The sequence below is a fragment of the Acomys minous genome, assembly GCF_964271855.1.
Source record: "Acomys minous genome assembly, chromosome: 10".
Taxonomy (NCBI): domain Eukaryota; kingdom Metazoa; phylum Chordata; class Mammalia; order Rodentia; family Muridae; genus Acomys; species Acomys minous.
This window is the reverse complement of record NC_140491.1, coordinates 23688745-23700405: the sequence shown is the minus strand read 5'-3', so window position 1 is coordinate 23700405 and position 11661 is coordinate 23688745. Positions and strand designations below refer to the sequence as shown.

Genomic DNA, 11661 nt, shown 5'->3' with positions numbered 1-11661 from the left:
TTGTTGTTTTGCTAGAATTGTGATTTCTATAGAAATCTTAACATGTAGTGCATTCATTATTTTTAATCAACTTTAAAAACTGTCAAATTTGATAAGTATTAGCAAACACAATCCATATAACCAAATACTTCAGAATCTTAAATAAGTTTTAGGAACATAAAGGGTTTTGAGATCAAAATGATCTGTAGACCATTCCAGGTGTATGAGTTAGGGTTCTCTAGAATCACATAATGTAAGACTGAGACCTCTAGAGAGATCTCTAGTCTATTCCCAGAGTCCCCACCAAGAGACAGAGTCCATTGTCGATGCAAACACATAGGAATAGTAGTTTATTGAGCCATTTCGATGGGGTCTGTCCAGCTCTTTCAAGCTGCAGACCCCGAGAAAGAGAGGCACAGGCCTTTTATAGGTTTTAGACAAAGAAATGAGTTTTACAGTATGTGATTGGTTGGCATTTGGGCAGAAAAGCTGCAAGCAGGGAGTTACAAGTCTTGGTGTTTGGTGGTTGGATAATGGGTGGAGGGGCAAGCTGACCTATGGGAAAGATTGGTTGAAGCAGTCACAGGGGGCGCTTAGGAACTTTTTTAGTTGGGGAGGGGTAGTGGAAATTTTAAACACAGCTGGTTGTCCTTGAGTCCAGCTGGACTCTGAACACAGACTGAGACCTTGAGTCAAGTTGGACTCTTCAAGGTTTTTCCTGTCCCTGCCACACACATACAGTGATCTGATATCTGTCTGTCCTTGGTTCAAGCTGGACCCCCTAGAAATGTACATGCTTTGGCCTTAATGGGGGTCTTTAAGGGGCCTGGTTCCTTCATTCCCCCCTTTTTCTTGTAACTGCTTTAATCTTGAAGCAGGTCTAGAGACTGTTTACATGATCTGAGAGTCTTTTATAGTTTTATATTTTTGTCTTAGTACCATATTTTGCACCATAGAATGTAGGGACCAAAAGTCAGTAGACATTAGGGTAGTCAGTCAAGGAGAACAATTGAACAAACATAACATAAAGTCTATCATATAAGGGGTACAAGCATGACTTGGAGAAACAGAACTAAAGGCTCAAGTTTGTCTTTTATGTCAGAGAGTTGCCCTTGACTTAGCATTTAAGGCTGGTTCCTTCAATAACTTATGGAATGCCTCTCTCTCCCCCCTCCCCTCCCCCTTGCCCCCTCTCCCTCTCTCTCCCCCTCCCTCCCATCTCTCTCTCTCTCTCTCTCTCTCTCTCTCTCTCTCTCTCTCTCTCTCTCTCTCTCTTTCTCTCTCTCTCTCTCTCTCTCCCCACCCTCCCTCCCTCCCCGAGTGTGTGTGTGCGTGCGTGCGAGCGTGCGTGCGTGCGTGTGTAGTGAGTTTATTGGGATGATTTCCAGGCTGTAGTCCAGCTAATCCAACAATAGTTAGGTGTGAACAGCAAATCCAAAAAAATCTAGGGCTCACTCCATCCCACATGGCTGAGTATTTCAGCTGGTTTTCTTTATATGCTGGAATCCCAAAGAAGTAGGCTCCAATGCCAGTGAAGAAATGGCTGTGCTAGCTAGGGGAGGGTAATCAGGCAAAGAGCAAGATCTTTCTTCTTCCAAGTCCTTATACAGACTTCCAGCAGAAGGTGTGGCCTAGATTAAAGGTGCAGCTTCCCACCTCAAGATCAAGATCAAAGGTGTGGACTAGACCTCAAAGGTCTGGACTAGAAGTGGATCCACTGACTTCACACCAACCAAAAAATATCTCACAGGTGTGCCCTCCATTTCTGTAGCTCATTCTAGAAAGTTCATTCATTCAAGTTGACAACCAAGAGTAGCCATCCCACTTGGCTTTTTTTTTTTTTAAATGTGCATTGCATGAACTCTCGTGCCCCATATTTGACCATGTCCCCTGGATGGGGAGGCCTGGTGGCACTCAGAGGAAGGATAGCAGGCTACCAAGAAGAGATTTGATACCCTATGAGCATATACAGGGGGAGGGGGTCCCCCTCAGTCACAGTCATAGGGGAAGGGAGTAAGGGGAAAATGGGTGGGAGGGAGGAATGGGAGGATACAAGGGATGGGATAACAATTGAGATGTAATATGAATAAATTAATAAAATTTAAAAAATGTGCATTTTTTTTTTTGCCTGCATGTATGTCAGTGTAAGGGTGTTGTGGGATTTTCTGGGACTGTTACAGACAAGTGGTTGCTGGGGATTGAACCTGGGTCCTCTGGAAGAGCAGCTGGTACTCTTAACCACTGAGCTATCTCTCCAGTCCTTCTCTTGGTTTTTTATTTTTACTCGTTCTCTTAATTAGTTTGTTCTTTATTTTGTTTTCTTGATAGAGGGCCTCCCTATGTAACTACAGCTGGCTTGGAACTCCCAATGTAGATCAGGGTAACCTCTCTCCTAAGTGCTGGGATTAAAGACATGGGCCATCACATTTAGCTTATTCTCTCCTTCTTTTTTCCACTGCTGTTTTAATAGTTTCAAGTCCTTACATTTAAGTCTTTGATACAGTTTTAGGTATCACTCTTTATAGATCTCATTTTAGATGGTTGTGAGCCACCACCTGGTTTCTGGGAATTGAATTCAAGACCTCTGGAAGAGCAGACAGTGCTTTTTAACCTCTGAGCCCTCTCTCTAGTCCCTAAATCCATGATCAGTTTTGAGGTACTTTTAGAATTTATTTTGTTGGCCTGTGGAGGTTCAATTTATGGAAATGACTATCCTTTTTTTCCTCTTAAATCAATTTTGTACTTTGTCAAAATTAGCCAAGCATATTATTGTGGGTTTATTTCAGGATTTTCTTTTCTGTCCATCTTTTGGCACATGGCTTGTGTACAGACATCAACATGGGAAGGCCAAGTGGTTATATGAGGGTGGAATAATGCCAGCCAACCACTCTCACAGGGCAACCTGTTAGTTCAGCCAACCTTTGAGGCTGCAGATGGCTGCTGTGGAGAAATTTCCTTTCTCTTGTCACAACATTGCAAGATGATGGCAAAATGAACACAAACAATTCTAAGGGGATCCAGCTCCCAAATACAGAGACCCTGCACTTCCTCATCTGTGCTCAGAGCATGGTTGAAGCAAATGAGAAAAGCAGCAGACTCAAGACGAAGCACCTGTGCCAGCAATACCACTATCTCTCTCCCTCTCTCTCTCTCTCTCTCTCTCTCTCTCTCTCTCTCTCTCTCTCTTTCTCTTTTTGGATCAACTCATGTCTGCCTTGGGCTGGCTGCAGCCTGGCTAATCTGGGGCTGAGATGCAGCCTTCCCAACCCTTGAGCCTTTTGCCATCCACCCAAGCCTCCTTTTTTTTTTTTTCTTTTCTTTTCAATCAACAAATATTTCTCTATATTTGACAGGCAGAAGTCTGGATGTTGGGCATACAGATGACTAAAACTGACTGACCAGGCAAGGCATTGTTGTTTAGGGGCTTTTTTTTATTTAGAAAGGTCTTCTATTTAAATTTTCATTTCAATTAAGATCTCTTTGGAGAGGTCCTCCTCAGTCACCCATGACAGAGCACTTGCTGTCCTCTCCCAAGCATCATTTTCCTTAGTACTTACCTCTTCAAATGATGCTTTATGTAGTTACCCTTTTTTCTTTCTATTTGGGGTATTTACTACTACTACTAGATTACTAAGCAGTGCCTACCTGGAAGGGCTCAGTTAAACGGAAGGGACACTAGTGTACTCAAGCATGGCTCTGGGTGGCCTTGCTCTTCTCTCCCATTCCCGCTGCCTTGCTAAAAACCATTAGATTACATTCATAAAGCTAGCCACCAAGGTCTAGTCCCTCATTATGTTATGCCCAAAATTCTGAGAAACTCCCCGAACAGACCACCCAAGAACTGAGTCCAGATGCAATGGCAAGGAAGTCTTTAAGGCAAGTTTGAACCCGGGACACACCTCCAATGCACTGACACAGCAGATGCAGGGAGGTGGCCTCGAGTCTCAATTGAGAGGGTTTTAAAAAATATATTTTAGACAAAGAAGTGGGTTTTACAGTATATGATTGGATGGGGTTTGGGCAGAAAAGCTGCAAGTAGAAAAGCTACAAGCAGGGAATAACAAGCCTTGGCGTTTCATGGTTGTGCAATAGCTGTGGGGGCAAGTTGACCTATAGAAGAGATTGGTTGAAGAAAGCTAAAAACATTTGGGAGGGGAGCATTAGGGACTTTGTTCTGGTCTCTCTGTATTGGCTATTGCTACTGTTGCTATGTTTCAGCCATCTGCTGGCCAGCTGGACCAGCAGAGAGTGCATTTGGACTTTGGGTGCTTTCCCAAGGTGAGCTGATTGTGTTGCTAGGGGAATTTTTTTCTGTTCAGGTTACCTTGTGGTTTTTCTTGGAATCTGGGTTCAGCCTTGGCCAGGTTTGACACAAAATGGAGTTTCTTTTGCAAAATGGAGTTTGTCTGGTCCTTTCAATTCGCCCACTTGCTCCTCTTGAGGCTGATTAGCAAGGTCCAGCTATCAAAGCATTAAAGTTCAGCAACCAAAAGCCCACTTTGGCTTACCTAATGAACACGCCCAGTTGAAATTAAACGCCTCATCCTAACACAGAATTTTCCCCTTGTAACTTTTTTTTAAAATTTCATTTTATTTGTTTGTTTGCTTTTAGACAAGGTTTCTGTTTTAGCTCTGACCATCCTAGACTTGTTTTGTAGACCAGACTGGCCTCGAAATCAGTGATCCGCCTGCCTCTGGCTTCTGAGTGCTGGGATCAAAGGCATGGGCCACCACCACTGAGCTCCCTTGAACCTTTATAAACTGCCATTTTCCTATGGGCAATGTCTGTCTCCTCCCAATCCAGAGGCAGTCCTTAGTCCCCCAGGGACAAGTATCTCCCCTACCTCTCCCTTCCCTTTCTTCCGCAGCCTTCATCTTGTCTTTATCTCTTATTTCCTATCCTCTGTCTCTCTGGGGGCAAGTACATCTCCTTTGGGGAGTCCTCAGCCAATAACTTTCTTAAGTGTTGTAAAATTAAAAAAAAAAAAAAGCTTTTTGGCTTCTGAATAAGTGAACAGGCAAATATCAAAACCAAGTTATTAAAACATGAGCACGCGATTTTCCCGCTGGTGATACCATACATGCTAAGAAAAGGAACAAGGACATGGGTTGCCTTAAAGTTGTCAGTCCTTTTACTTAACGTTACCTCAGAATTTAGAGGGACCTTGCGTTGTTCCAGCTGTAACAAGTGGTTGGATTGGCATTTGGTACTTGCAAGCTCTCAGTCACCATGGAGTTAACTGGTGACTCCTCATTTTACTAAGGGGCAGTGGATAAGACTAGACTAAGGTCCCTGAAAGTCTTTAGGGACAGCACAGGGGTTGGCTGGTGGCGTGGCTGGTGGCTGGTGGCTGGGAGCCCCGTGCCCAGGTTCAGACTCTGCAAGTGACTGGCTTAAACCAGTACAAGCCTTTAGTACTTCAGTCAATAAAGAATAAACCCAGGTGGGCTATAAACCGGAAAGATCGCACGGAAGCAAGGACTTGCAGGCGGACCGCACGTCACGTGGCCACGCCTACTACGTGATCACGCATCCTGCGCACGCAAGCCCAGTGGCGTTTCCGGCCGCCATTGCAGATATGGCGGCGTCCCTGGGCGGGATGTTTTCCGGGCAGCCTCCGGGTCCCCCGCCGCCCCAGCCGGGGCTCCCAGGCCAGCCTTCGCTTCTGCAAGCAGCCCCTGGGGCCCCGAGGCCGTCTAACAGCACTTTGGTGGACGAGTTGGAGTCCTCGTTCGAGGTAAGCCGGGACGGGGGCGTCTTGGCGCAGCCTTCACTCGCGTGCGGAAGGCGCGCAGGATAACTCCTTCCTCGGTCCTGGCGCCCAGGCGATGATGCGGGGGACCGGAGAACGGAAGCCGCCTGCCTTAGGCTGGGTACCGTCCTGGCCGGTGATGTCTGGTGTGGCCCCCGCAACCGGGACTTTTCTGGGGACTGTGGATTTGAAGTCCGCCCAACTCCCATCAACCTCGGGGCTCTTCGATTCCCAGCTGTTTTGTTTTTTGGTTTTGTTTGTTTGTTTTTTTTATCCCTGCGGGTCTAGTAAGAAAGAGCTGGTCCTTCCTGGAATAAAGCCATTCGGCTGAGCTCCTCTTGAGTTTTCAGGTCATATAGTGTACACTTTTCCTGTTTTTCTTTTTTCCTCCGTGTACTGTGTAGACTTTCCAGTGGCCCCTAGTACCTGCTTACCTGTTAGCCTTTCTGTTCGTTTCCAGCCCTTGACGTTTCTGGCTTTTCGCTCTCGAGTCGTTTAGTAAATGCTTATTGTTAGGACAAATTGAGCTCTTAACTGTGGGAGGAAACTTTGGTAGAATAGTTTGGGTTCATCCCCCCCTCTTCGTGGATGCAAACACTAAAGACTTAGTAATTGCCCAAAGTCGGCCTTTGGTTTGTGCAGGTTGAACGCTAGTCCGGCCTTCTGCCTTTCCAGGCTAACGCTGGCCTAGTCATACGTCGGAAAAGCACACATGTTTAAAAAAATCGTATTGCATCTGTTTGTTTAATTTATGTATCTTGTTGGAGCGCTTGTGGAGGTCAAAGGGACAACGTGCTGAATGCAGTCAGTTCTCTGCACCCACCTTGTGAGTGACAGGGATGGGACACAGGTGTGGTGGCAAACAGCTTCACCGAATTAGCTGCCCCGCCACTCATAAAATACTATTCAAAGAGTAAGGGGGCCAGGAGGTGCCAAAAGAGCTAAAGAAGCTTCTGAAGTTAGGTTTTACGTTTTGTTTGTTGGTTGAGGTGTTTGTTTGAGACAGGGTTTCTCAGTGTAGCCCTGGCTGTCCTGGAACTTGCCCTCTAGACCAGGCTAACCTCTAACTCACAGAGGTCTGCCCACTTCTGCCTCCCAAGTGCTGGGGTTAAAGGAGTGTGCCACCACTGCTCTGCTTGAAGATAGATTTTTTTTTATTTTTTGACTCTGCATGGCTCGCTGCTTCTGAGGAAGCCACGCCAGTACACAGACCTGGGAGTCTGATTTGTTGGGCAGTTGCAGGCCTGGGAAACCCTCGTGACTGTTCCTATACATCAGATCTGGAGCTGGGCGGAAGGATTTATTGCTTCTGAAAAGAACCTCATATGTAGTTACTACAGTCCTGTCTTTGTCCTTTACATGGTTGCTTGCCCAGTGCCGTAGGGCTTTTTGTTTCCAGCCTGTGTTCATCTGTCAGCTGCCAACCATGTTCTCTTTGACCTATTTTTGTCGTTTCTGAGGGCTGCATGTGCCTCAGAGGCACACTCATGTGTACAGCTCAGTTGGTATCCTTTCAGACCTCCCTCTTTGGTACTTGATTATCCGTGGGACAATAACCATTTGTCACACAGACGCCTCTGTTACTTATTAAATGTTAAGTGGTATTCCAGATGCTGCACCACACAGGTGGACGTGTTGGTAGAAGACAAATAACAGTGGCTGAAAAGAATGGATAATACTGTCAGTTACATATGTGAAAAACATGCCGAGCTCCACTGTAGAGCATGAGCAGGAGGGGGTACCATTTAGAAAGGGTAGATAGATGACTTTTTTAGTTGTTGTTTTGTTTTGTTTCTGGAGACAGGGTTTTTTTTTTTTGTAGCCTTGGTTATCCTAGACTCACTTTGTAGACCAGGCTGGCCTCGAACTTGCAGAGATCCTTCTGCCTCTGCATCCCTGAGTGATGGGATTAAAGGTGTGTGCCACCATGCCCATATTTTCTTTCTTTCTTTTTTTTTGTTTTTGTTTTTGTTTTTTTTTTTTTTAGTTTTTCGTGACAGGGTTTCTCTGTGAAGCCTTGGCTGTCCTAGGCTCCTTTTGTAGACCAGGTTGGCCTCGAACTCACAGAGATCTGCCTGCCTTTGCCCCCCTGAGTGCTGGGATTACAGGTGTGCTCCACTGCACCTGGCTGATAGATAACATTTTGAGAAGGTGATATATACAGTTCATGTAAGGGTCAGCCAGAGTGGCTGTGGTGGGGTTGAAAGGTATTCAGGTGTGGAATAAGACAGCGAGGAAGAGGCAGGTGGGAGGAATGAGACCATGTGATGATGCCAGCAATTACCAATGTCTCAGATGCCAAACTCGCTGAGATTTGTTTTACCAGGTATTTACACTTGGCCAATATCCTCTCTGATACAAACTCAGAAAGAGTCCACTCAGTGAATGGCCTCAGCAGAAGCTGTTCCTTATTCATAAGTAATAGCTTGGTGTATATATAACATTTTAAAAAATGTTTTGCTCACACAGGCTTGCTTTGCTTCCCTTGTGAGTCAGGATTATGTCAATGGGACTGATCAGGAGGAAATTCGAACTGGTAAGCTTTCCCTCTCTGCTCACTGTGTTTTCGTCTTCAGCAAAATTCTTATTGCTGATTTTATATTTGTGTGTTCAGCCCTGTATGGCTCTTAGAACTTTTCCAGGGAGTAAGATGCAGGTAGTTCCCATAAACTGCTGCCTCTTTGTTCAGTTTACTAGCTGACATGTTTTGAGAGTCATTATGAACCACTTAAAATGAGCTTTTCACTTGGGTACTACTATATAAAGAAAACTAGCAAGAGCTTTTATTAAAAAAACCCACAAATTATGTTGATCTTTGGGCCAGCTCTGACAGAGCAGTAAGTCGGTTGTGTGTATTCCCATCTCCAGTGTCCCATGACTTTTTCAAATATTCCATTTTAAATGGAATTATGGTCCTAATTGCTGAGTGTCTGCATTATGTTTCTTTGGAGGACTTGACAGCTTCTGTGCAGTGTAAGGTCTCTGACCTGATGAAAGCATGAGTTGCCTGCTATTCCATGCTAGGTAGACAAGCGAACTTGAAGATTGTTGTTGCTGTAAGCCAGATTAGAATTCCAAATTATGTCTAGCAGAAGAAGGTGCTGTTTTAATATTTTAACTATTTAGGTGGGAGATAATATATATATCTTGTTTCCTAAAACTTTTGATCTCTCTTTTAAGGTGTTGATCAATGTATCCAGAAGTTTTTGGACATTGCAAGACAGACAGAATGTTTTTTCTTACAAAAAAGGTTGCAGTTGTCTGTCCAGAAACCAGATCAAGTTATCAAAGAGGTATGAATTTGGCCTTACCCCCAACTTTTAGGGAGAACAAGTGTCATTAGGATTTCATCTGTGTCTTCGCAAGATGTACCCACTCCCATGAGTTGTCTTTATAGGTCAGCAAACTGCTGAGGGTGCCAGTGTTTATGACAGCCTGGACACATGGCAGGTCATTGGGGAGGGAGCCAAGCTGGAAACAGCTTTGTCTACTTTTTTCACACACTATTTTTCATGGGAACGATCTCTTAATGAGCCTGCTTTGCCTTCTGAGAACAGTTGGAAAACCATCAGTCGAGATACAGAGTTCATTTGAAGAGGATCTGCAACTGCATCCCCAAATTGCCTTACCTGGCACCTGGCACATAGGAAATGTCTGTCTGTTTACTTTGCTTTAGGAATCAGAAAGTAAATATTTTAGCCACACATGGTGGTGCATATGTTTAATCCCAGCTCTCAGGAGGCAGAGGCAGACAGGCAGGCAGGCAGACTTGTGTAGTTCAAAGCCAGACTGGCCTACATAGCCAAGGCTATATAGTGAGATTCAAAAATCGGTAAAAGCGGTGTTAGCCTTATTTGTTTTAAACTGAGATATTTGGAAATGAGTTGCCACAAGAACTAGAAAGCTTTGTCTACATGTGCTCTGTCTACATGTACACCTGCAGGCAGATCACATTACAGATGGTTGCGAGCCACCATGTGGTTACTGGGAATTGAACTCAGGACCTCTGGAAGAGCAGTCAGTGCTCCAGTGCTCTTAACTTCTGAGCCATCTCTCCAGCCCAACTAGAAAGCTTTCATGTATTGTGTGAGAAAGATAATTCCTGCCACTCAGTGTAAAAGACCCTGAGCTCCTTCCAGCCCCAAGGCCAGTGATACTTCTACTAAGAAATGCACAATTGAGAGTAATATTTTGGCAGCTTTTGAAATAGCAAGTTGACCTAAGCAGTTAATCAGAAATTTCATCCATGAGACCAGTTGTTGAGAACAGGAATAGTAAGACTGTGTTCTTACAGTCTGCTGTACCAGGTCACTTGACATGAGTACTCTGATAATATGTAGAAAGAGTAAAGTCTACCATATAAAAGTTTTGCTTATTTTATGTGTCTTAAAGTTTTGCTCTCGAGTTGCTATGTGCACCATGTTTGTGCAGTGTCCATGGGGGGGCTAGAAGAGTGCATTGGATCCTCTGGAACAGGAAGTCAAGGTGGTTGTGAGTTGATTTGGGTGCTAGGAACTGAACCCAGGTCTTCCTCAAGAGCAACAAGTGAGCCATCTCTCTGGACCAAAAGCTAAATTTTAGTAAGTTATTTACCACCGCTGTGCATAAATAAGCTTCTGAAAAAGATGTGATTTTTAAAGACTAATCTGAAGCTCTAGTAATGTAAGAACAGCTGTTAACACCTGTTTTATATTTTTGATGTTAGGTATTTTTCAGCAGTGGTCTTTTGCATGTTCTGAGGTAATTTTTAAATCTTAGACTTGTGTTTTTACTTATTAAAAGAAAACCCATTAAATATTAAGGTTCCTGTTGTTAGGCAGACATCTCTCATTGGAAGAGGTGCTTTTTTGGCAGGTGGCAGTGGCACATACCTTACCACTTCAGAGGCAGGGCAGGTGGATCTCTGAGTTTGGGGACAGCCTGGTGCACAGAATGAGTTTCAGGACAGCCAGGGCTACAGGCCATTTTAGCATTACTAGGCAAACATTCTTCACTTGCGCTATATCTCCACCCCTCCTCCTTCTCCTCTCTCTCTCTTTTTCTTTTCTTTTCTTTTCTTTTTTTTTTTTTTTTGGAGACAAGGTTTCTGTGTGTAGCCTTGGCTCTCCTGGACTTGCTTTGTAGACCAGGTTGGCCTTGAACTCACAGAGATCCACCTGCCTCTGCCTCCCTGGGTGCTGGGATTAAAGGCATGTGCCACCTACCACACCCACCTTTTTATTTCTTTCAATTTATTCACTTTATATCCTGATGGACAATTTCTTTTTAATATTTATTTATTTATTTATTTATATTTTTGAGACAGCCAAGCTGACCTTAAAATTCATGATCTCACTCCAGCCTCCCAAGTAGTTGGGATTAAGGACCTGTGCCACCAGGGTTATTCTTAGCGCTCCTAATGAAAAACTTCATTCATTTAGTCTTGTTTGCTATTACTGACCATCACTTTCCGTTTTTACCCCTTACTACTTTCATCTGTAGGATGTCTCAGAACTAAGGAGTGAATTGCAACGGAAAGATGCACTGGTCCAGAAGCACTTGACAAAGCTGAGGCATTGGCAGCAGGTGCTGGAGGACATCAATGTACAGCACAAAAAGCCAGCTGAAATCCCTCAGGGCTCCTTGGCCTACCTCGAGCAGGCATCTGCCAACATTCCTGCACCTCTGAAGCAGACCTAAGGGCTCAGGCCTGTGGTGTAGCCTTGCAGCCCTGCCAGACATCTTTCCTTACAGATGTGGCATATTGGAAGAACTCTGTTGGAAAATGAGTGGATGTTAGTCTATGTCCCTATCCCATTTTTATTATTTATAAAGTAGGACTTCAGTATGAAGCCAGGGCTGGCCTTGAACCTGTGATTCCCTGCCTCAGCTCCTCTATACTCTAAATTCATTAGTACTTTATAAAATGTCTGTAGATTTAATAAACCAA

At 44.4% G+C, this 11661-nt stretch overlaps 1 protein-coding gene across 1 annotated transcript; it reads left to right on the top strand.

Annotated features, from left to right (window-relative positions):
• The first annotated feature begins 5524 nt into the window (after nucleotides 1–5524).
• On the top strand, nucleotides 5525–11661 carry MED28 (mediator complex subunit 28). The gene is made up of 4 exons (XM_084799718.1): nucleotides 5525–5717; nucleotides 8202–8268; nucleotides 8913–9025; nucleotides 11214–11661. The coding sequence occupies exons 1-4, from the start codon at nucleotides 5559–5561 to the stop codon at nucleotides 11409–11411; spliced, it is 537 nt and encodes a 178-aa protein (XP_084655844.1). The 5' UTR covers nucleotides 5525–5558; the 3' UTR covers nucleotides 11412–11661.

What these genes read in the sequence shown, in the direction of transcription:
- MED28 (XM_084799718.1), top strand. Translation starts at nt 5,559, where the DNA reads ATGGCGGCGTCCCTGGGCGGGATGTTTTCCGGGCAGCCTCCGGGTCCC. An exon ending in AGTTGGAGTCCTCGTTCGAG is followed by an intron (nt 5,718 to 8,201) that starts GTAAGCCGGGAC and finishes TTGCTCACACAG; the next exon opens with GCTTGCTTTGCTTCCCTTGT. An exon ending in CAGATCAAGTTATCAAAGAG is followed by an intron (nt 9,026 to 11,213) that starts GTATGAATTTGG and finishes TTTCATCTGTAG; the next exon opens with GATGTCTCAGAACTAAGGAG.